General features: G+C 34.7%; 2 protein-coding genes across 2 annotated transcripts; both read left to right on the forward strand.

Moving 5' to 3' along the window:
• Nucleotides 1-10,206: 10,206 nt before the first annotated feature.
• On the forward strand, nucleotides 10,207-17,980 carry LOC120623411 (odorant receptor 4-like). The gene is made up of 9 exons (XM_039889431.1): nucleotides 10,207-10,483; nucleotides 11,066-11,218; nucleotides 12,080-12,262; nucleotides 12,697-12,895; nucleotides 15,556-15,649; nucleotides 16,050-16,151; nucleotides 16,759-16,847; nucleotides 17,506-17,572; nucleotides 17,916-17,980. The coding sequence occupies exons 1-9, from the start codon at nucleotides 10,207-10,209 to the stop codon at nucleotides 17,973-17,975; spliced, it is 1,224 nt and encodes a 407-aa protein (XP_039745365.1). The 3' UTR covers nucleotides 17,976-17,980.
• Nucleotides 17,981-18,580: 600 nt separating this feature from the next.
• On the forward strand, nucleotides 18,581-20,735 carry LOC120623416. The gene is made up of 4 exons (XM_039889439.1): nucleotides 18,581-18,688; nucleotides 18,778-18,942; nucleotides 19,831-20,082; nucleotides 20,492-20,735. The coding sequence occupies exons 1-4, from the start codon at nucleotides 18,649-18,651 to the stop codon at nucleotides 20,728-20,730; spliced, it is 696 nt and encodes a 231-aa protein (XP_039745373.1). The 5' UTR covers nucleotides 18,581-18,648; the 3' UTR covers nucleotides 20,731-20,735.
• The last annotated feature ends 5,363 nt before the right edge of the window (nucleotides 20,736-26,098 follow it).

The raw sequence follows: 26,098 nt of genomic DNA on the forward strand, positions 1-26,098 counted from the left end.
TCTTCTACTTCTAAACATGGTCTTCTAAGACCATTTACAAAGTTGATGAGTCTCGGAGACAAAGATTCACTTATCTAATCTTCCAAATAGTTGGAAAATCCAAAAGTGCAATCTCATTCATTACAATAAAATTGAGATTATTTGTAAATAATAAATAAACTTCATCTAATTATACCGTGAAAAGTAATAGGCTTCTATTCCTCAAAATACTGAAGCGTAGAAAAAAAAACAAATGGATAAGTGAAGTATTTCGCTCATTATCGTGACCAAAAGATACGGGATCCGCACATACAGACACACGGACGTCCAAGACAGAACTTTTTTAAACAATTTTTTAATTAGTTTAAAAATAAAAAGAGATTTAAAAATATCATAAGTGTTAATAGTTATTTTTCTCAACATTTGTCTATTTATATTCACTTATAAAAGCAATAAAGAATAAAAAAGTTACATTTTATGTTGGAGAATCACTCGGTGTGCGTAAACTGACAGTAATACCCACCTCAACGCTTCGCTTATGAGGCGTGCAATAAATATAGTATCTAAACACTCTTTACCTCAAACCTCCAAAGTGCGTTGTGATCAATTTTCTCATTTTATTTGTCTTTCATCCATTATGGTTAATCACCCGGGTTCCTCACTAGTGGCAACACCAGAATCATTATTTAGCGTGTCGTGTCATTCTATAATTTAAAATTATAAGATGTTAATAATCGTTAATTTAATCGTTATTTAATGACAAGGTTGCTTGGAAGCATCCGGCTCCGCTTTCAGCTCTCACAAGATAGAAAAATGAATGTTAAAATGCAAAATGTAAATTGTTGATGTTGGAAAAGAGCAACTGCTGAGATTCTTGCCGGCTTCTTCTCGGTAGAATCTGCCTTCCGAACCGGTGGTAGAATCACTACAAACAGACCGACTTGACGTTTCAAAAGTGCTTATATTAGGCCTACTTGAAATAAATGAATTTTGAATTTTGAATTTGAATTAAAAGATGAAAATAAAATGAGTCGTTAATAATAGTAAACTTTCTCTGTGGGGCATTTTATGTATTTAAGAAAATTTCAATAAAATTAAAAAACATAGAGATCCTGGTGTGACCCATTAATACTATGTTTAGATATAGGGATGATATTCGTATTTCTGTAAAATAAATCATGGATAAAATCTAAACCGTCGCCGTAAAAGTAAAATTTTAAATAGGCAGCTATAATAATAACTCTAAATTTACAACGGGCTACAACAAAGCTCAACAAAATCATGACATAAATCCGACGGTCATGACAGATTTCCGACGGTTTAGTACCTACATTTTGCTGTTTATGGAGAAATACTAAACTAGAAATGATTTACGTCTGGATCAGAAGTAATGAGATTGCAGAGAGATGTGTTATGTAAACAATCCGACGACCTTTTAACCAATTTTATTGTGAAATTAGCTTCATTTCATTTTATGGTTACTTTAACGTAATCACTTGAATTTTCGGCGCGAATTTGGATTCGTTTTCATAAAGTTGCTAGGTAATATTTTCCCGATGTCATTTAGCTGCTTGGTAGGAATCGGTGAATCCATTTCGATTTATATGTTAAGTAGTAGGTACCATGTTCGCCTTTCGAAGAATCTTTTTCTTGATTCAATCTACCGTGAAGATTAAATATAGGTAGATTTATTCACTGACGTATATCGAGATGAAAATGGTAATCATAAAAGTCGTCATAGACTTGAGAAAGTTTCAAACTATATTATGACCAATTTTTATTGATCAAGCTACTTTCTTGAAATTTTGAGAGCTTCTCCTGATGATTTGGCCAAGCGGGGGAAGGGGGGTTGTGTTATCGAAACTGGTTTGCCTGCTCTCCTGTTTATGTCCTTAGCTATATGAGGTGACAATAAATTAATTTATATATTATAAATACGAAAATATGTCTCTTTGTGTGTTTGTTTGTGACCTATGTTTAGCTTGACCGCTGTACGGTCTCTGATGAAATTAGGTATAAGTGTATCCTGGAGATGGACGAGGGATATTAATTATACCCGAAAAGGCTGGAAAATTTACCCGTAGGATTTGAAATAAGGCCATTTCTTACTTTACACACATGGCTTGACCGTTTATTTTACCTTGAATAAATTTTGCAAAGCAATACATTGCATCCTAAGTCGGGGAAAATAAAGGGTTCATGGGGGATTTTTAAAAACCCAAAAGAAACAAGAACCAAGTCGCGGGCCATAGCTAGTAGTCATTTTACTCATATCCATTTATCGTCGATAAATGGATATGAGTAAAATGACTACTAGCGATCGATTAGATACATTCCACGTCTGATATGGAGAAATAATGCTAAGGACCCCTAAAAACGACTTACGTATTAGCAGTATTAAACCTGTCACGTAACATTGAATAGGGTTGCAATTTTATCACACACTGGGCAGTCACAAAGTACAACATAACCTGAACAAACGGACCCGCGCAAGGGGGACGCGAGAATCATATAAAGCCACAAATTCTTGGGACGCCCTGGGGATATTTAATAGCTCTGCTCCGCTGACCCGTATGTTTTTAGTGTGAAAATAATATCATGTCATTATAAACATAGAATAGAGCGATGATAGCGTGGTAGATTAGATTGCGGCCTCTCTTTGGGGAGACCGAGTTCGATCTCCGGAAAGCACCTCTACCTTTTCAGAGTTATGCGCGTTTTAATTAATTAATTATTTTACGAACCAATCTGTACTAGGCCAGCGTGGTGGTGGGTGAAGACGAGACCCGTGGTTTGTAATATGTTAATGATAATGATGAAAAATATATTTCAAAGCGACCTGATAGGCAGAATTTGTGGTTCGTCAGACGAAATTTAACTTCGCGGATTCTGGATCTCAGCAACAGCGCCACCTATCAAAGCTTACTTCAACTAAGAACCGTCCAAGTTACGCAATATAGCTTTCCTCATAACGACGGAGTAATTCGCCTTTTCTAAACGGCTTGACCGATTTTGATGGCTATTTTTTGTAGGTACCTATAAGCTAATGCACAAAAACGAAGAATTACTAGCTGTTTTGCTTATAACCCGAATGATACCGAAGAAAGAAAACACAATTATTTTTTCAGTATAAAGTAAATGGACTATTATATGTATATATGTATTATATGTAGTATTTATATTATACATTACATGATAAACAAAATAGGCTAGATTATATAAAATATAGTGGGTTAATGATATAAAACATATCCCCCTTTTTTCCGCATTAGCTGTAAACCTCAAATTGGATTTAATTTTTTATTTTGCCCTTGTCTGCAATCTCACGTGCTGATAAGTAATTATGCAATCGGAGATTGTAACAGATAAAATAGAGGTGGAGGGACACCGTGAGACGCCATGGAGGTAGTCAATATAATTTATCTTCATCTTCAGCCTATCTAGCCTGTATACTCCTTACTGTTTTTCCTGTATGTTATGCGTGCAATAAAGTGTTTCTTCTTCTTCATCTTCTTTTTTTCCAGAATTTGGACATTACAACCGCTACTGGGCATGGTATATGCCCAGCAGTGAGTCCAACGTCCAACTGGGCACATACAGGAGGTATGTGCCCAGTTGGACTCAAAGAAGAGAGAAGGATTGATTGTTTAAAAGCGTGGTAAGTGGTTCAAATAACGCCAATTGTTTTTACTACGGAGTAGTATGTACTGAATATTTCTTGTCTAAATTCATAAGAGTGGCATAAAGTCGGAGTAGAGTTTTGTCACCCACAATTTTGTCTGCCCTGCTGCGACTCGAATCCTGGACCTTGTGACCCCGTATTTAAACAAACTGACCACGAAGAATTTATTAAAACCGTTGCGTTAATAAAAAAGTTTCAATCCGTTGGAATGAACCCATTAGACTGGACTGCACAAACTCGGTTCATAATAAACTTTTGCGATTCTAGTTTTAGTTGTGTTATTTAACTGTCAACGAAGTAAGGAGTGGATGCTTTTGGCGGAAATGAGCCTGCCTCGACGTTACCTCTTTTTAGACGTTGTTATTATAATGTGCACTGAGAGAGAAATTTTTCAAACCGTTTTAATACTACTTCAGTATGTTTTTAATAAAATAGCTTCGCTTAGAACCAGCGCCTTTGCAGATGTAAATAAGAAAAGTTATTAATTCAGGAAATTGTTCTACCGCGAATTCAAAATGTCTAATTGTGTGAACAAAATTTGTAAGAAACTTAAAGTCAAGTCTTCTTGGCTTGTAATATTTATTAAAACACTAGCTGACCCGCGAAACTTTGTCTGCACCAAATTGTTTTAATATCTTAAAAAACCACCAGGTCCACCTGGTAGGTATCGCTGGTAGGTTTTATTTCCAAACTATGTTATTCGCGGCCGTACGTGTTATTCTATACCCATCGCAACTTCTAAGCGACAGAATCAATTTTAATATTTTAAAAATGAATTTGCAGTTATATAATCAAACTTTATATTTATATTGTTTTATTTCATTCGCGTTTATAATATTAGTATTTAGTAGGATGATACGCATGCATTCGATCGTTGTCCCTCATCCCATTTTACGGAGGAAACTTATTGTTTATCGGGATAAAAAGTATCTTATATGTTGACCCGGTGTATCAGCAACCACTGTACCAAATTTTATTTAAATCCGTTCAGCAGTTTTCACGTGATGCCCGGACATACAGAGAGACACCGGACATTGACAGACAGACCGACAAAAAATAATGTGGTATGTCTGTAAACAAGGACCTATCTATATATATATAGATTGCAAGAGTGAAACCATGTCCTTGAAAATCGCTCTACTATATGGCCCACCCGGCGTTTACAAGCCGATCACAAGACGTCTACGAGTCGACAATGCGTTGTCAACCAGTCTACGACTCCGAATAGACTAGCTCGTGCTAGGAATGATTTCCTACCACATAGTATGCGCATGGTCGATGCAGTGTCAGAGTTAGTAACGCATCTTCTACGACTCAGCAACGCGTGGTCAACGTGTTGTAAGCGGGAAGTAGGTCAATAAAGTACGAGTTGGCAACGCGTGGTTCACTCGTTTATAACCAATCTCTTAGTTTCTTTAACAACTTTATAGCACTAGACGTCACTTTTTCATGCTCTTATTTCAGTGAAGTCGAAATCGAATCGTTAAAGTGTGCCCAGCAGCCTCAGTACAAGATTTGTTCACTCGCGATTGAGAAGTCATTTTTGCGTATGAAACTCTATAAGGTAAAATGGCCCTTAAGACACGCTTTTTACAGTCGCAAATCCTCTACTTCTGATTTTTATTTCACAAACGTTCTGTCAAAAGTTTTAGCTGTTAAATTGTAGGCAAATAAGATCTTTAAAACAATATACATAAGATCCTAAATTATAACTCTGCACATGCAAGCGCTCCCTTACAGCTAGATATAGACAGGTACCTACTTGTTTACAGACATAACACTAAATAATAAATAATAATAAATAAATATACTACGACAATACACACATCGCCATCTAGCCCCAATTTAAGCGTAGCTTGTGTTATGGGCACTAAGATGACTGATGAATATTATTTTTTTAATAATATACATATAATATACATAATACTTATAATATACATATAAACACCCAGACACTGAAAAACATTCATGCTCATCACACAAACATTTTCCAGTTGTGGGAATCGAACCCACGGCCTTGGACTCAGAAAGCAGGGTCGCTGCAAACTGCGCCAATCGGCCATCAAAACTAAAGATATTGTAGAAAATTCTATTATAATATGAAGGATTACTTAAACGATGAAAAAGCTTGGATGTGAATTTTCTAACTTCATAGCTTAATATTAATTGACTATAGCTTAATTTTTTTTTTGTTCTTAAAAAAAAAATACCCGACTTAAAGTTCGTTGTGGAATCTTCTAGGATCAGAGCCCGTTTGAACCCTCGTAACTTTAGGTTTAAGTTGAAGAACAAAGTTATCAACACTATCTAACAATAATGTGAACATATATGAACGTTTCATAAGTGCCTGTGATAGGCCTACATCAATAAAGAATTCAAAGAATATTTGAATTTGAAGTTTCCTAATGAAAATTGACTAGTGAAAGGTGAACGGAGGCTTAGAAATCTCCTTAGATAAGCCGTTTCTAACTAAGGCGATGCCTTGTTCCGCGTTAATGAAAATGGGCATTAGAGTTAAGGACTCGTTGACGTTGAATCATTGAATAAAAAGCGGTCATATTCTAATGGTTCTTAGGACTTCCTAGCAAGCCTTCCTTTTGGGGGCACCGAGTACGATACGCATGCACCTCTACCTTTTGATGGTGAAGGATAACATCAATAGGAAAACTGCGTGCTTGAGAGTTCTCCATAATGTTCTCACGGACGTATGAGACTACCGATTCGCACTGGGCGAGCATGGTGGACTACAGCATGTTCATTCTGAGAAGCCCGTGCAAAAGAAAGAAAAATGACCGTAACTACAAAAAGTTAGAGTTTCATGCCAGTGATCGAGTCCAGTCCCCCAAAAAAAAAGGCCGAAGTGTTAACGACTAGGCTAACATCACTATAAGTGTAAGTTATTTTACCCTTAGGTGAAATATATTCCATATTCCAGCATTAGGTATTTTTAAAAACGCTCATTTTTATACCTCGCTGCTATGATGAGGAAAATTTAATTAAACCTCTAGATTGGTCGTTAAGATTACAAAGCCACTGAAACGTTTCCGTTCACGAGATGAAATGCGGCAGTAATATTAAGGAAAAATAATGAAAAAGACAGTGTATAAGAATCATCTAACCAATAAACGGAATTCCTTTTTCCATTTTCAAGATTTCATAGGAAGTTATCAATTTGATTTTCCTTACAGGTTTAGTTTTTTCGAAAATTAATAATTGTTTTCTAGAAAAGTATATTAGAATTTAGAAAAAATAAAGCTGATTTCATTTTTTATGCATACAAAAACTTTTATTTTTTTGATTTTTTTTCTAAATCAGTTTTGAATAAATTCATAGTACTCAGTAGGTAACTACCTCAGCGCCGAATGCTATTTTCAATTTACGTCTACCTTTTTGATCGCCTTAAATTTAAGTTAAATTGTATGGAAGTGCATGACTGTCATCTAATCACATTATGACTGTTTTCCAATATTGTTTCAGGTGAAAGACCCTTGGCACTCTGGGCACTCTGTATTGAGAAAGAAATAATATTTCCTATATCCATAGGCGCGGAATTCACCTTTTTATTGTACAGTCAACTTTAAACATTTAACAACGTATGAGCCATTTTGTGAGAAAGTATTGAAAAATAAATTAAAGCACGTACGGTTCTGGCAATAAATAGAGCGTCGGTCGTTAGTGAGGACGTACGCTGAGCCGAATCTCGTTGCAGGAAATTGATGCCCACCGCATAGCCTAATGTAGGCACTCAGTTCGCGAATATATTAGACCAAACGGGAAATAGAATTACAGTAACTTTTTTTTTAAAGTTATTTTAATCGAGGGTTTAGCCTGGCTATCCTCGCGCATATACAACAAGCATTATGGACACCAGAATGGTGTTTAATTATATCAGGATGGGTTTTCTTAATTCCGGATAAGTCATGCCATGCAAAACTTGTATTGTAACATGTTAAATTGTAATTAATGTTAAAAATGGGAAAAGAATATAACTTATTGATATAACTCACAGCTTATACCAGCACGGCTGGCATAGGTAGGAGACATTAATATCCCCGGGTAAAGGATAGAAATGTATCTTCTCCCATAGCTTTATTAACTCTCAGAGCACTGGCGCACAAGTGGACATAATATCCAAATAATATATGTGTAATAATAAACGGGGTTGAACTTCTCCTATTCCCTGTTCCCTCGCTTTAGCAGGTGGACAAGTTAATTTTAACCCCTGTCAGGGGATATAAACGGGGGATATAATTTCCTGCCTGTGCTAGCCCTGCACAGCCAATAACAATTTTTCACAATAAAAATAAGGGAAATAATGGAAAAGCAGTTAGAACTTTTATCAATAGTAAACGTAACGTTTAGATAGGAAAGAAAACACTATTTTTTAATCAGTTATAATAACCATTATTATTCTTATACCCTTTTAAAGTCTCAGTGCTGGGCAAATGCCTCCTCTCTCATAAGAATGTGGGATCAAGAACCCTCCGGGCTCAAATGATGATTAGACTACAAGATAGTAAAAGGGATATGAAGAGAATAAAACAGAGAACGAAATAAAGTTATTATTGTTAAATGTCAGATGATTACTATAATAAATGGTATAAAGTTATACGAAGTTAATATTGACTAAGTATAGTATTATCCAATAGTCCATGGACGCGTGCTCCAAAACTTTCGAAACAATCAAAAACTAGGGTATTTCGACTAGATTTTGCTTTATATTTTAGTTTTATTTCGTTCAATTCTAATAATCAGTGTTGTTTGTGGATAGAATGTTTGATAGTAGGTTGCCTGAAAGATCCACCAATACCGCCTATTATGCCTTTTCTTTATTTCTTTTAATTGTGTTTTTTTTATTGCTTTGTATTCGGTGTACCTAGAGTGTATTTAGTTTGATTTAATTTTTATTTTGATGATTAACTCGACTTACAGCGTTTTCAAATTATCAAAGATTTTGATGACAAGTCTTTAGTTCTTATTTTAATTTCTTGTCCATTCGAATTAGAAAACAAAAAAAACTGAGGAAAGAGTTATTGCTGATTTCTAAAAAAGTAGCTTGTTGAAGTTTTAATGTTTACTATAATGTAACCCAAGCTCTATCAAAACTATTTATTTCTTATTTTCCGCTTAAAAAAACTTTGGAGATAAAAGGGGCAAGGGTGTTTTTTTGTCTCACGATGACACGAGCGGTTTGTAACGTGTCATCGTGAAAGTACGACATTTAAAAAAAAAATCCTATTCTGAACCGTAGGTACACATGAAGTCCTTTCATATAGTCTAGTAAATTACAGCCCGTTTCAAAAATTAAGTTTCTCCCTTTTTAGCCTGTTGATGGTTATACAAACCTTGTAATTTTTCATTTTATTTTTAGGGATTTTTTTTTTGAGATATATACCCTCAAATCTAAACCTATTTATAAATGTTTTCTATTTTTTTTAAATTCAAGAGTCACTGTCTAGTTAGGCCTGAAATAAATGGAGTAGCTATACCGAACAACTTTCTTTTATTTCAAATCTATATATTGTAAACAACTTTATTTTATTTCAAATCTATATAGGTATATTCAGAACTAGAAATAAACCAATACAATCTATTTTTGTATCGATTGTCAAAATTAAATAGAAAACTCACTTATACTTCTAGAGTTATACACTCTAATGGGAAAAGAGTACAAAACGTAAATAAATATTGACTATATTAATTGTTAATTGATTGTTATTAAGTGATAAGACTCAAATTGCAGCAGCATTTTTTTTATTTTATACCTTGTATTCAACTCATAGATGTAGATATTTTATTATACAACGTGTAACAGAATTACGAAATAATATTGAAGGATGCATACGTATATTTCATAAGGAATCAACCCTGTAAAGATATTAAATCATAAGAAGCATTTTTATTTTTCCATAAAAACGAATTCAAAACATTCTAAGTGTTTACTTATGACAACCCTAATGAAGTTAAAATATCGTTACACACATAGTACCTAAGATACGAGACGCGTAACTTATAAAATGACAGGAGTCATAAAGGGCTGTATCTTATTTCTTTTAGTTAAAACTATTGCTCAAAAAATATTAGGTTTTTGGTTCCACAGATAAGTTTAGATACAGTACATAATTTACCTCTAAAGCCTGTGAAGTATCACTTTAGTTTTCATTTACACGTTGTATAGGCAGTGAAATGACTTGTCAATGCATCTATCAGCATACATTTTAAAATCATTATGAAATATGTGGTTCCCATAAAATGTAAACCATAATTAGTACGTAGAGTTGAAGTCAGGGCGAACGCTGCACAAATTAAATTGTATATTTTAACGTTTGACTTATGACTGACACAATGTGGAATAACCCAACAATTATTAAGCTGAACCAACCCTGCAATGCCAGATACCCCATAATTGTCAAATCACTGTTACGTTTAAATAATTAATTCAAGAAAATTGTTGGTCTTACACATGTTACATAAAAGAAAAGTGCTTCTACGTTGAATAGCAGTTTCGGGAACTCGTTTCAGTCTACTATATCTAGATATAGAAGATGTCTGCTAAAAACAATGAAACTGCTAAACGGGAGATTCACGAAACGTTAAAATTATGCAACTTTTGTACGCGAAAGATAGGTATTTCTTTTATCGACGAAAAGCCATCCACCGTCATATGGAAAGTCTGGAAGCAGTTGTGGTTTCTTGGCTCAGCAGTGGTATTGTTTCTGAAACTAAGTGGTCAAGTAAACTACGTTGTCAACAAACTGGTGACTTCGTCCTCAGTGGTGGATTTTGTGGCCAGCTTACATATTGTTGGATACGACACAATGAGTAAGTTAAGTATTAAAGAAAATATAACAAATGATTTGATGCATTAATAATAACGTTGTAGTTACTGCGAGCGATGCGTAGCGATGGCTATGTCAAACATTGTTCAAGTAGTTCACTTTTTGGTTAAAGTATATGAAATGATGTATCTGCTCGCAAACTCCCTTACATTATTTAACGTTTAATCCCTAGGGATTAAATGTGTGGTATGGTATGGTAATGGTGGTATTCTGAGCATAATATATGAAATGTTGCCCAGAGATAATTTAAATCGGATAGATTAAAGGGGTTACCGCGTTTAATTGCCTCTTCTGGAAGAGCTGACTCATTTCTTGCGCAAAGACTAAGCCGGGCTGTTCAACGCGGAAATACAGTTCGCTTTCTTGGCACCATTCCATGCGAACTAGCTTTTTATTCCTTTACTATTTTTTTATATAATTGATACATTTAGTTGTACATATTAACTAAAATTTAACAACGCTCCAAATTGGGCAATCAGGTTTATGGCGTGTTGGCGAATAATCAAAGCTATAAATCATAATTTAAATTTTTAAATAAATAATAATTTAATATGTTACTTTTAAGGTTTCGGTAAATTGTTAACGATATGGTGGACGAAGGATATATTCCGTAGCCTTCTGACTAAGCTTGAAGACTTGTGGCCAATATCCGATCATGACAAAGATGCTGTTGAGATCAAGAATGAAAAACTGTCACGGTTACGAATCATCCAATTTTGTAATAAATTTATATAAATAAATTCTATAGTAATCTTACACTAGTTAACGTTGTTTTGCACTATATAATTACGTAATATAATTTTAGTGTTCAACCCTAATTCTGTATGCCACTGTTAAGTTTCACGTCACAATTTGTACGATTTGTCATTTATAAAAAGCAAACTACGACTAAAATCATAAAGAGAAAACTTTTTACACTTTTTTCACCAATTATAGGTATAATAAGATTTTTTTTTTTATTTATACCTAGTTGTTTATTATCTAACAATCCAAGTTTATCTCGGGACTAAAACCCATTCTTCTATAGCCTTCCGAGAAATGGCTCGTTTCCCTCGGTTAATTCCTTGTTAAACATTATATTTCATTGTTTTCCAATTATAATAATAATTGTTTAATTTAGTAAAAATACATTTCCACACATCGCTAGTACCTTCACGCGATCTCAGTTAACTGGACTGAAATAAACCATTAACTTCTCTTTATAGAACAACGATAAGTAAACTATATCTTGCTACTGCTAACAGTCCCATTATAATAATACAATGGTGACTGTATATATTAATACAAATACTACGTCCATGCATCAAAGGTTTCCAGGAGCCAACCCTAATCCAGCAAAGCAAGGTCGCATCATCTACAACTTTGAAAACATAAACATAATAGAAACACAGAATAACTTTATTGCCACAAAACCCAAAGAAACAATGTACAAAGAAAAATAAAGACAAAATACACACACATGCACACGTACATAGTGTAAGGGTGCAAAAGTGGCTTTATCACTTAAAGGGTTAAGGCCGCCTTTTTAAGATTTAATTCTTTAAAATATAATTGAAACTGATGCACAAATTTGTTTCAGGGTACGCCTTTTGGAATATACTGGGAGTTTGGCTGTACAACTTAACTCCAATCGTGATATACATATACCACAAGATTCAAGGAGCACCTGCTCATTTAGGCTACATCTGGCACTTATCTTATCCCTTTGACAAGACGCAGCCCGTATACCACGAACTTGCCTTTGTCTTTGAAGTCTACGCGGGTAATAATAGCATCATTTAAGGAGTACTAAGTCTTGTTACAGAATAGTTGACGATGCCATATTAGGACTGACTTTAGGGGCTTTCGAATACGGAATCTTTACATTTTTAATCTTTACCTTTATTTGTTTGATTATATAATGTACCTAACTGATCCCTCATTATTCTTTAGACATAAAATTTCTCGTAAATTTAGTTTACTTGGCTTAATCTAAGAATTTTATGATGTCTGAAAAGGTAATAATATTAACAGATTTCGAATGAACCGAGGTAAGTAACAAATAAAATGTTTTAGAATCCCTTAACTTTCTATGTATCAAATACCTTAAAAAAACAATTATATACTTGAGGCTCAGACTTCAAACTCTACTCTTCCAGCGATTGCCAATTTTACCAGCTTCGACAAAAATGCTCTAAATCTAAACATTTCTTTCAGGTGTGGTATCAGTTTGGTCTATGCTGGGATCAGATATCCTATTCATGACCATGGCCAGTCATATAAGTATGTTGCTCCGACTATTGCAATTGGATATACGTCGTTTAGCTGTACAACATAGTAACGAGAAAAAAATCCAGCCGATTGATTGCTATGAGAACATCGTCAGCGTTATAAAAATACATCAAAGACTTATCACGTAATGTCAACTTCGCTATTATAATTCTTAAACTTTGATCAAACAAAGGCCGAAACCGCATGAGACGCGAGATCCTATTTAAAGCCATTCACTCGCTCGCTTAATTTCTCAAACTGAAGCGACTTCACGAGTTCTATTCTTGGTTCGTCCATTGAGGAATCTGAAGGTATCTCACGTGACCGTGAATGAACAACATGACGCTGAATATTGAAGATGAAGTCTTGAATGAAGGCTGAATAGGTCCTCGATCCGAGGCAGCGGGTAATGAAAATCTTTAAGACGCGGATTTAAAGTGATTTTATAATCACCACAAATACGAATCGAACCATTTGATTTGACAACCAGGACTATAGGTGTCCCGTAGTCAGATCTGTCTACTTTGTAAGTAACACCCTCCCGCTGTAAGCGATCGAGTTCGCGCGCAACCGGCTCCCGAAGTGCTAGCGGCAGCGCACGCGCCTTAACAAACACAGGCGTGTCGTCTTTTAAACGCAAACGGAATCGCGATTTAAACTTGCCTAGCCCCTCCGCAAACACTTCGGGATATTCCTCTTTTAGGCTAAGAGCAATAGAGTCTTCACTACACAAATTATGACATTGAATAACAGATAACTTTAATTCTTTTATCCAAGCTCTGCCCATGAGAGGAGGGCCCCCATTTGGTACAACGTGCAACTTTAATTTGGCAGATTTGGAACCGCATACCACATCGACTAAAATGTAACCGATCGTCTCTATAATATCACCAGTGTAAGACTTTAATATTAAAGTTTTACTTTGAATGGGAAAAATACTAAAGAATTTGTTGTAGTATTGTTACGATATGGCTGAAATTTTGCTGCCCGTATCAATTTCAAATTTGTGGCTTGCGTTGTTAATATTCAAAAGAGCATTATAGGGGCCCTCATCTCCACCGCTAATTATATTATAAAAGTGACAATCATTCTCGCTTTCGGAACTGGAATTATTAAAATAAATCTGACCACTATTTTGTTTTACTCTCGCACTCACTTCACTTCTTTTTTGCATTTCACACATTGCCTTTAAATGGCCTTTTTGGCCGCACAAATCACATGAATGATATCGATAGCGACACCTCCCCGGATGACCCTTGCCGCAGCGCGCACAGGCCCGACGGCCTGCCACGCCGTTGCCGCTGCCGCCGCCCGCCACCTGCGAGCCGCGCACGGGGCCCACCCGGTGTAGGCAGTCGTCGTTGAACGCGCCGTCCGAGAGTGCGCGCGCGCCCGGAGCGACCGTAGCGCATGCCGTGGTCGCATGCCGCTCCGCTGCCTCCAGCGCCAACGCTAACTCCACCGCGCGACGATAATCAATATTCTTTTCCGCAAAAAGCCTCGAACGCATCTCCTCGCTGATTAATCCCGAGACAAACTGATGTCTTAGATTAATTTCAAGCTGTGCCCCGAAACTGCACGTCTTAGCGAGATGTTTTAAATTCTGTAGGTAAACTTTGACGCCTTCGCCTTGCTGTTGCTTTCTCTGCCGGAAAATATGTCTTTCAGCTATCTCGGATCGCTCGGGTTCCAAATGATCTTTTACTAACTTTACTAACTCGTCGAATGTTTTATCTTCAGGTTGCACAGGAGAACACAAATCACACATTAACGCGTAACAATCCGCACCAACTAAAGTGGCCACGTGTAGGTTACGTTCGATGTTGTTTAGCGCGATAAATTGTATAACGCGTCCCAATCTTGTGTACCGACATGAAAACTCTCCACTTTACCGAGTGGCATTGTTATTTTAACAATTTAACGTGGATTTCCGAATTATTAGACACTTGTCGCCAATGTTGTGTATTAAAACCACGAGACCCAGATACTGAACTGATTTATTGGTCACTTATACTGACATACCCACATGGTGCTCTCATTACAAAACTACCTACATATTTCATACACATCATGTTCGAAACAGAGATTTGAACGATTTTGAGAGTTCCTTCTGACTATCATATTCTAAATACGAAACTGAGTTGGGTACTTTATCTTTCTCTCACGCAGAACAGAGCAACGGATTGACGTTTCCTTTTGCAGAATGATAGTTTAAAAGCTGGAGTTTTGGGTTCCTGTGTTATATTTTACTCCGCTCGCTAGGGGGGTCGTCTAAATTTTTTGATAAGGGGTGCGAAGTTTTGTATAAATATAATAATAAATTTCATTATGTTGCGCTTTTCTAGCACTTGATGATACCATCGACCATATCAAGCCACTTATCTACGCACTTCAATGTGCTCTACGTGCGTTCGTAATCGTAAGCCACACAATCGTTAGCTAGGTAGCCAGGCAGCCGCCAGTGCTAATACGAGCATTAGCCATCACGTATTTAATTGTCCACTCATGCCACGTCACATCCTTTGTCTACGGTAAACCGACACTGAGTAATACTCATTGTCATCTTGTCGTACTGTGGCAAGCGAAGCTAATGTGCCAGCTACACTACCACTGGCGTCTATCTTTTCATAAAGTTATATGAATATTGTGTATATCCGATAAATACTAGACTAGTAGTGTACAATAGTCTTAGATGGAACAGAAGAAATTAAGTAGCTTATAAGCATTAATTTTTCGTGCTTTATTTTAGTTAGGTACAGAAAAGTACACTTAACTGAGCATAACGTAATTTCGTTTTTGTTTTAGATATGGAAATGATTTGGAAGATGCTTTTTCCGTCGTCTTTCTAATTAACGTCTTGCTAAGCTCCGTTAACATTTGCTGCGTTGTTTTTAATATTGTAAGTTATAATTAAATAATTTATGCTTATTTTTAAATAACGGTATAAAGTTATCCTATTATTGATTGAAGGCATTTTGAATAATGACCGGGCAATTTTAATTTCTAAACAAGTTTAAAAATTACAAGCAGTTAAATTATAGTATTTATGATAATTATTTGTAGATTATATTCATAAATAAACTAATTTACTAAGTGCCACCTGTAGTCATTATTAGTTAGTATTATTGAAGACAATTTAATTTTTCCATCACTTTTTTTAAAACTGCCTCACATATGCAAAAACACTAAGAAATAAAACATATTGAATTTTTTTTTTTTCAAATTGCCCATTAAGTACTCAGATCATTATTATTCATATTAATCACTTGTCCCATAACATCAATACTATTCCCAAACAGCTCCTGGACCCATGGATGGCGATGAGTAATAAATTTTTCCTTGGCGCGGCGCTAACTCAAGTTGGCATTCTTTGTTGGTACGCGGACGATATTTTCACTTCAGTAAGTATAAGTATAATTACATTTATTATGATAAATCAATACGAATGTTATAAATGCGAAAGTGTGTCCGTTTGTAGATCCGTTTATTTGTAACATATGGGGGGCGTAATCACTGCACCGATCTTGATACTTACATATAGTTTTGCACCATCAGGAAAACATTCCTGCATCATGAAAAATTGTCTTTATTAAATAATCTAAGCGCGGGTTCACAACTTAAACGATCTTACTTGTCAGATAAAGCATATAATATCCTCCTGTAGACAGATAAGTTTTTTTAGTTGTGGGAAGCAAACGGGTTCGCCGGCATTTTGAAAAAGCAAAACATAAAAGGCATGTTAGTTAGTTAACAGCAAGCTATTCACATTGTGGTGATACTTGAAAATTATATGGATTTTTTATTATAAAAAGCTCAAGAAAAGCCATAGGTTCTTATACTTAGTACTATGAGCAAGATAGATGTCATCCTAGAGACGGACAAAGAAAACTATAAAAACCGAGAAATCTCCAACAAAATTATTAATGGTACCGACCGCTACATACTGAGAAATATTTTTTTTACTTCATAATGACTGTATAAGATGATATGTTTTTTTTAAAACCGCAGAGCTCGGGAGTGGCGAACGCAGTTTATGAGAGTGGTTGGTACAACAGCACCATCCGATGCCAAAGTGCTTTGATGATACTGATGCAAAGGTCTATTTATCTTTTTTTTAATTACAATACCTTCAAGCAAATACTTACTTTTTTTAATTAAATAAATGCAAATGACCCAGCTTCACGACTAGCATGGGCAGGAGACAATGAGCTCCCCGGGGAAAGGATAAAAATTTATCTTCTACTTCAGCTTTATCAACTCTCAAAACACAAGTGGAAATAATAACTTTAACGCAAGTAATTAAAATATTACTTGCTTCAACGGAGAAGGAAAACATCGTAAGGAAACCTGCATTCCTGAGAGTTCTACATAGTGTTTTCAAAGGTGTGTGGAGTCCACAAATCCGCACTGGGCCAGCGTGGTGGACTACGGCCTTAAGCCTTTCTCATTTTGGGAGGAGACCCGTGCTCTGTACTAAGCCGGTTATGAGTTGATGTGATGATGATGATGATGATACTACGACAGTATAAGCGTATCTATAGTTTAGTACCCATAACGCTAAACTGATGGATATTTTTATGAATAATAAACATAAGTTCAAATGTACAGACACCCAGATACTGAAAAACATTCATGTTCATCACACAAACATTTTTCAGTTGGACCCACGAAGTAGAGCGTTTAACTAAGTAACCTACGCATACTTATAGAATTGTCATATACATGTTTCTGTCTAACTGGTTTTTTTTTTTTCAGATCCCAAAAACCGCTTTACTTTACGGCTTACAAGTTTAGCTCTATAACCATGGCGACATATAGTTCTGTTAGTATATTTTGACCGTATGGCCGTTGCACACCATAGCAATTCTGACTGAAAGCATTGAAATGTAAAAAATTGCATTAAAGTGAATATCATGTTAAATAAAATGTTTCTCATGCAACATTAAGCGTTGTTTGGAGTGAATTAGGTGTTGACACCGCGCGGTCAACTTGTCGTATTCGTACTCGTACTTAAAGTTGACTTTATGTCACATAAATAAATCATAAATCGCGCATGTCAATGGTTTAATTTCTGTTGTTGAGTCGATATGGTGTTCGGAGGCCATAAGAGTATAGTTATTAGAAAAACAACTTTTAATTTTATTTATTAAATTTATTTGTTTCAGATTCTCACAAGCTCGTATTCCTATTTCACGTTGCTGTACACAGTTTATATAAGCGATTAAACCTGCAATTAATTTAGTCGTCCATTTTTAGTATGTTTATGAAATAAATTATTTCATGCTTATAATTTTAACGGAGTAGTATATTATAGATAAATATTAAACAAAACTAAAATACGCGTAAAGTCGATGTGCTACTTTTATCAAATTCAGTTTTAACATCAATTAGGAGGATTCCTTTGAGAGCTATATTTTTTGTAGTACCTAGTTGATATTCATTATATTCTCTGGAAATACTTTTGATAAGTAAGTTCTATAAGTTGGAACGACTATATATTATCTGATACTCAACTTAGTTTGCATGCAAGCAACGAGGTGGTTTAAAACAAATAACTTCGTCGAGTTCACACACACGCACATCAAAGCAACTACAACTTTAGATACTCCTTTTCTCAAATAAAAGTATAAACCGTTAGGTTGATCCCTAATCTAATGAAGATCTTTAGACTAAGGATGAAATTTTTGATTTTTTTTTATGTTCAGATATTATTAGCTGAATGTATGTATCGAAAAGCATTGAAATCGATTTTACGTCAAATACTTCTAAGCAATAAAGAATTTTTAATTCAATTTTAACAATTAAAACGGTAGTCGGTTTTTACGTCAAATAAGAAATGCAATAGCATAAAAATATCGTTTTTGTTTTGCCTACGGTAATTACTACAACATTTCAAAAATGAGTTATTCTAAAAATCTTTTGATTATTATTTATCAAGGTGAGACTAATTTGATTAAGTAAATATTTTATACAAGTTTATAGCACTCTTTTTGTCAACTTCTAATACATCTATAATTATTGTTTTAGTATTGCCGTATTTAGTATTCACGAAACCGTGCAATGATTTAGTGTGCTCAAATGTATATGACCCGGTGTGTGGAGAAGCAACAGCCCTGGACGGACAAAAAGTGACAAAAATATTTCAAAACATATGCTATCTTCGGTTGATGCAATGTCAATTCCGATTTACAGGTTCATGTCGAATGAGTGATTTTTGTACTTTACCTATTATTGATTTTACAGTTACAAGATAAGTTTTTTTTTATTCCGGCTAGCTTTAATTAGTTGCTAAAAAAAAATAACTTTTTTATATTTTTATAATAACTATTTGGGCATCTATATATCGCAGTGGGCAGCGACCCTGCTTTCTGAGTCCATAGCCGTGGGTTCAATTCCCACAACTGGAATATGTTTGTGTGATGAACATAAATGTTTTTCAGTGTCTGGGTGTTTGTATATTTCTTATCTGGATATTATAAGTATTTAATATTTATGTATATTATTCATAAAAATATTCATCAGTCATCTTAGTACCCATAACACAAGCTACAGCTTTTTTTTGGGCTAGATGGCGATGTGTCTATTGTCGTAGTATATTTATCTATTTTTATTCTTCTAATAATCGGCTAACTTAATCATCAGACCAAAGAACTAGAGTCATAGTTAAAAAGGTTCAAACGAGCGCAAGCTTGATAGATTTGCGTCGTTTTATTACAGCCACGGCCACCTTCCGAATCCATCGAAAAAGCTGCATGTCTAATGATATTGCACAGTCGCCTGATTCATATATGCATGCAGAATCTCAATCGTATACCGAATAGAGGGTCTTACTGTCTAACTTGCAAAATTTTAAAACAGACCGCCATACAAGCATGAACAAAATAGCGGTGATGGTCTATAGACCTATCAAACTAACAGAACAACTGAAGTTTAATTTCATATACACGTTACAAAGAAAACCATTCGGTACAGCTTTCCATGACTTCAAGTTTGCTACAGTCCCAGTATAGTTTTTAATCATTGGTTTCAATATTTTGACCAGAAATAACCATTCAATTTAATTTACTCTTTTACTTTCAGGACTTTCGCAAATACCAGATGAATATTGCAATATAAAAAAGGTGGAAGTTCCTCTTATAACCGGCCGACGCCTATATGACTTCAGCGTCGTTGGCGCTCACCAGGCTTGTAATCACACCTGCCCGACATACTGTCTAGATACATACGATCCAGCTTGTGCGCAAATATGGTCTAGCAACATGCAGTCCTACCATTACAGACCTATGATAAACCATTGCCATATTGATATGTACTCGTGTGTTGCCGGAGTCAGTAAGTTATTTCTGCAGCATTATTCACACCTTAAGACAGTTGAATAAGAATCAGATGAAATTAGAAAGTCAACAGAGTCCTAACTCATCAGACTATCCGAAGGTGCGGGGAGCCTTTAACATGTACCTTTTTATATATACAAAATATTAACCTTCCTACTTTCCTTCCAGTATTATATATATAGAACACACCACCAAAAATATCAGAGTAACGCAAAAAAATTATAACTGACACCGAAAACTGTGGATAGTTTTATACACCACTTGAGTCTTTTAAAGCAACTGGTCTATTTAGTTGAAAAATACTTTGTTGACTAATGGTTCCCGGAAATGACAGCTACTTAATTATATTTAACATACTTTATTCATATTGATAATTGAAATGCGTTAATCGAAGATCTTACTTACAGATGTTACAATTCAGCCCCTGATCGGCAAATGTTACAAAAACCCTTCGGCAATAAACTTCATGTTAACAGTGGCATCGATGAAAACGTTAAAACTTCTTGACGAACCCCCACCTCATCCTGCACAAGGCCGTAATCGAAGAGCTTACTCGTACTCTACAAATGTGAACCAGTTGTTTAAAAAGGAAATTAAAGAATTCGTAAAGAAACTCACAACTAAAATAAAAACTGTAGTTAATTGAGTTTACAGAAACGTCTAGCTCTCCTAGTCTAAGTTTTGTTTTCCTTTAATAAACTTTGTGAGTACTTTATCTTAATGAAGATTTTAATTGTAAGAGCGGCATGAAACTTTATAGTCTCTTTGACATGACTATTCCGCGTTAGCAAAGCTTTCGAGCCAGTCACCAAAGGATTATATAATAATGAAGTTGACACAAGTCAAAATGTGGATTTTATTTATTTTCACTCCCGAAAATAGACTGATAGATGAAAAATGAAAACAAAAGAAATTTATTCACTAATTTATAATATTTTGTAGCGTTTTTTATTTTAAAAAAATAATAAAAGTAATATTTAACTCAACGCAAATGATAATAATATATAGGTGCGTAACTTTGTGGCAGTTAGCTCAGGAGTTAACAGAGTCGTCTGTTTGCGTGCTTCCCTGCGCAGTCTTGTGTTTGCGCTTATCGCAAAATGCAATTTCGCAACACGAAAACTGCGACCCGAATTGCTGCGATGTGATTTCTTTTGGCAAAGCGTCTTTTTTCAGAGGTTCGAAGGATCAACACGTCAACCGTGCTAGACTTATTTTGTACTGGGATGATATATGGATCGCATGATATGTGCGTTTATTGATAAGAAAATGTAGGGAAAAAAACAAGAACAAGAACAATATGTCTTGAAGAAAGGTTATTATACTTTTTTATATTTTTAACTTTATAAACAAATCTATCTGATTCTATAGCTTCTTCTTTTGGTTGAAAATAGTTTCCATCAGCGTTCATAATGGTAATAAATGGTTCATCCATTAAAAAGAATACCTACCTTTTTTGAAGAGTTTTTCAAATTAATGCGTTATACAGGCACGTACATATTTTCTATGATCCTTATGGCGTATTTGCGCCCTGTATCTAAATTTATTGTTTAAACCTTCAATAATGAGAACGATAGAACAAGTTGCTCCATTAATATATTGTATACAGAAAAAACTTTTTACTTAACCAAACATTGTGTATGGTTGCGTTTTAGGCAAACATCATAATAATTCTGTTATTAAATTCATAAAGAAGTTGTAATGTATAGAATGGGCTATTTATGATATGTAATAACTTTTGTAGCATTATGGGAAATCAATTTCCATCTTCTATTTCAAATCTTTGAATAAAAATCGTACTCATTATTAAAATGTAGGTACCAATTTACGCACTCTGTTTTAGGTGAAAACGTGACTTGTTTCTAAACAATGTGTAAACAACGCAACTTTCGTATAATTGGATGATTCAAGAACGAAGCACTCAAAGAAGAATAAACGAATTTATATTTTCCATCCACCTACATTTACAGTATTTTTTCTTTTGAATCCCCGACACAAAGGATAAAGAGGTGTTATAATTAGATTGTGTTTTTACAACGAACAAGAACTTTTTCCCTGATATATACTCCAAAACACCATTGCTCTGCTTACCTCTGCAAAGCATAGGAACTGAAAACTGCTTTATTTAATGATCTTGGGGCCCTATTTCAGGAAAAACTATTTTCTAGAGCAAGAGTATTTCCATGCCCAACCGTGTCGAAGGCATTGTCAAAAATGGCAATTTTTTTTTTTTAAAACCCCTGACTCTTGATATAGTGTACATTATTCTACTAGTCAAGCTAGTTATTTGATACCTATTACCCATATTCAGGTAACTGTAAAAAAACATGCACCATTTCATGGTGGTGGCCATCTTGGATTTGCAATTTATAATATATAGTCAAGCCCTTTCATTTAATACGCGTTTAAGGAGTCGTGGAAAAATATGTAAGTAATCCGACATTTTGTGGCGGCCATCATGGACCGATTTTCATCAAACATAGCTAAGAACACTCGCGACTAATTCACCTTTTAAAAAAAACGAAGTCAAATTCAGTTCATCTGTTCGGGAGTTACAATGTCACAGACCGAGAAACACACAGACACGTCTAATTTATAACACCCCATGGGGGTTAAAAAAGAGAATATGCCATTAATTTACAACATGTAAATATTTAAACCACAAATAATCTAAACTAAATTGGCATGTCTAAAACTAGAGCTATTATTTTCTAGTGTGAAAAGGCTGCACATACTGATTTAACCTGATAATTTAGTTACTCGTAAGATTCCCTTCAACGGAATCGGTACCATTATATCGCTTTGATGTAGCTTGCTTTCAAAATCGCTCTTAAACGAAATCCGTTCAACATAAACAACATTGTGTTAAGGCATTATTGTGGTCACCATTTCATTACCCGCTTGGACATCGTTATTGAATTGTGTCCGTTCAATTTTCCCAGCTAAGTGGAAAATGCAATTATTGGTTGCGGCTTGTTAAATGTGTTTGACTTTTGTAGCAACAAGTTACTGTGAATTAATTGTTATAATAACAAAATTAACTTATATTTAGATAAATTTTTCGAAGTTGACCTTTGTATCGGACAAAGAGCGTGAAAGCTCGTTGGGCAAATTTACTATTAAATGTATTTAGAATTTAGCTACGGTGTAAAAAGTGATTTTTACTACCCAATATCAATATGTAGGCAAAGCTAAACCTGACTTGAGACTTAAAACACATATCTTCTAAACTAGCTGTATCCAGTGACTTCGTCCGCCTTGCTTTTTGTTTTTTATGCATCCAGTAGAAATGGTACATTTGAGAGATGTCTGGCAGTAGCAGCGGCAAAAAATTGTACATTGTAATAACAGGGGTCAGTAAATAGATAGGACCCCCTTTGGAGGTTCGAAGGTGACTTTAAGGAGTACTTCGGTTTCAGCTTTTATCATTTCCAATGAAGAGTAACCGATATATTAAGAGACAGCATCGTACTCTTAGTTTATTCAAATAGGTAAAGATATCCACTAAAATTCTAACTCTGTAAAAATCAGAAGATATTTTTAAGTTATTTATTCTTGTATAAAAGTGGGTTTAGTTTTTAAAATGAAATTCTTCAATTCAATGTAGAACTGTGTTTTAGGTGTAGTCTTTAATTTTTTTTTAACTCGCGATTACTTATTACTTAAATGTACGATTAGAATGAATTAAAAATATTTTTGCTGCTATATAAATACCCTTCATTATAAATATATTTCTTTGAATAAGAATGAATACTGCGATACCAATGTAACCCAGTTTTGTTTCTACCGGCGACCTAATAAAATTTTAGAACACAAAAGCTGCTGTTATTACTTAACTATGATAGTTAGATATACTTCTTCCGGGACTTTTTTGTTGCTTATAAAATTAGTTCTTTAATCATGAAGTACATCAATTTCATCTATCACCAATAGTTTTCTCATAATGTTACATTCATTCTCAAGTGAGGGGTTCGCTGCTCTCCGCTGAGGAATTATCTTAACAATAATATTTAACAGATCTTGATGAAATTTTGGTAAAAAGTAAACCAATAATACAGCCTGTCCGATGATGCGGTGTTATGAAGTAAAATCTACAAAAACTTTCATCGCATATCCCGAACGAACACTATTGTTAAATGTATCAAATTGCATGCAATTCCGTTCAGTAGTTTTTGCGTGCTGCGCGCGTAAACCAACAGACATAAAAAACAGACAAACCAAAAATTGCATTTTTACGATCTATTGCTTATTTCTACGATTTTAATATATGGTTATAGATTACAAAAGTAAACTTGGTGTAAGTCGAAAATAATTAAAAATATTGAATGAAAAACAGGGTAAAACACAATAATGATTAAAGAAAATGTGATTAATAAATAGTAAAAAAAATAAATAAATAGTCCCAATTCGTTTACAATATATATAAAGTACGAATTCACATTGCTATTGCATAAGTTATTTATGCTGTTCAAGCGATGCACCGTTGAAAATATTAAACGATGCCTACCTAATTCTGCCATTAAACTGCCACGTCGTATTTGCCGTACAACCAACCAGAAATTACATTTCCGAATTTACATCTACATCAACAATCAGGTATTCTGAATTTGATTTGATTGTGCAGTCTACGCCAGAGGTGAAACCTGGACAAACATTAGCCCCCGGCGCCTTTTACCGCCTTATCAAAATAAATCATATTTCTCTTCAAATCCATCTCTACAATTAAGGTTAAGAGCTGTTGGAGATTCATAACGTTTCAAGGAAATATCAAATTATTATTAATAGCACTCGAGCCTCCCTACTTTAGCTCCTCTCAAAGACGATCAGGGAGATAAAGCACACGCTCGACTTGTTCACTAAATTTCAAACTTAACGATCTCATAACACCCACTCAAATATAAGAGTGAACTTGAATTTTATGCGACCGCATACACTTTTTAGAGTAGATGGTTCAAATATATGATCAAAGCAAACTTTTAAACTCTCCTGCTATATCAGACCCTCGCGACTTCGTCCGCGTATGAGTCAATCGAGAAGCTAGAATAGATGTGATGCTAACATCATAATCATCGTGGCTAGCTATGTACCTACTATTATTTTACGTGGAATACTGAGTTAGTAAGTTGTCATTATTTTAGTTGATACATGCATACATACATCCATACATCCACCCTCACAAACTTTCACATTTATAATATTAAGTAGTATGGTACGCATGTATTCGATCGTTGTCCCATATGCCTTGCTACTTGATGTTATTTGTGAAGAGTTATGTCCTTTGTCTCCGACAATTTTTATCAGATCTTCATTAAAATTAGATACAATAGTTGTTTTATAGAACAATTATTGACACTACACGTAATACACGTAAAAAAATAGTTAATAAAACCGGTTCAAATTTAACGGTAGCTCCGTTAAATTTGAACCGGATTTAATAACGTAGAAGTAAAATTGATAAAATTTTCATCCCGTTACCCATATCCTATATGCAGACACGGAATATCAGCTACCACTATACCAAATTTTATTTAAATCCGTTCAGTAGTTTTCGCGTGATGCCCGGACAGACAGACAGACAGACAAAAAAAAATTAAATAAAAATGGCCTCAGTATCGGTTATAAAGCATTCCCCGGTCAAAATTTTCAAAATATATTAAATGTTCACAAATATTCCAGTTAGTTTTATTATAAGTATAGATATCTACCAGTAAAACATTATGTCATTCATCCAATAAACAGCGTGCTAAGATAAGATTTAGATATTCATTTTAAATAGGTACCACTAGTTACATTTAGCATGTTAATTAATTTTGTATAGTAATAGTTGACAGATCAAGCGGGTGGCCTACCTGATGTTAAGTAGAAAACCATTGCCTATCAACAGAGCAACACTTCGACAGGTGCGTAAGGAAAACGATAATGTTACTAATAATAAATAAATATACTATGGCAATACACACTTCGCCATCTAGCCCCAAAGTCAGCGTAGCTTGTGATATGGTATGATACAAAGA

The sequence above is a fragment of the Pararge aegeria genome, chromosome 4, assembly GCF_905163445.1.
Source record: "Pararge aegeria chromosome 4, ilParAegt1.1, whole genome shotgun sequence".
NCBI lineage: Eukaryota > Metazoa > Arthropoda > Insecta > Lepidoptera > Nymphalidae > Pararge > Pararge aegeria.

Bases quoted from the DNA above. Each gene is read 5' to 3' on its own strand.
- LOC120623416 (XM_039889439.1), top strand. From the start codon at position 18,649: ATGAGTTATTCTAAAAATCTTTTGATTATTATTTATCAAG. The intron at 18,689-18,777 runs GTGAGACTAATT...TTATTGTTTTAG, and splicing joins TTTGATTATTATTTATCAAG to TATTGCCGTATTTAGTATTC. The intron at 18,943-19,830 runs GTTCATGTCGAA...TTTTACTTTCAG, and splicing joins ATGTCAATTCCGATTTACAG to GACTTTCGCAAATACCAGAT.
- LOC120623411 (XM_039889431.1), top strand. From the start codon at position 10,207: ATGTCTGCTAAAAACAATGAAACTGCTAAACGGGAGATTCACGAAACG. The intron at 12,896-15,555 runs GTAATGTCAACT...TTTTTGTTTTAG, and splicing joins ATACATCAAAGACTTATCAC to ATATGGAAATGATTTGGAAG. The intron at 16,848-17,505 runs GTCTATTTATCT...TTTTTTTTTCAG, and splicing joins TTGATGATACTGATGCAAAG to ATCCCAAAAACCGCTTTACT.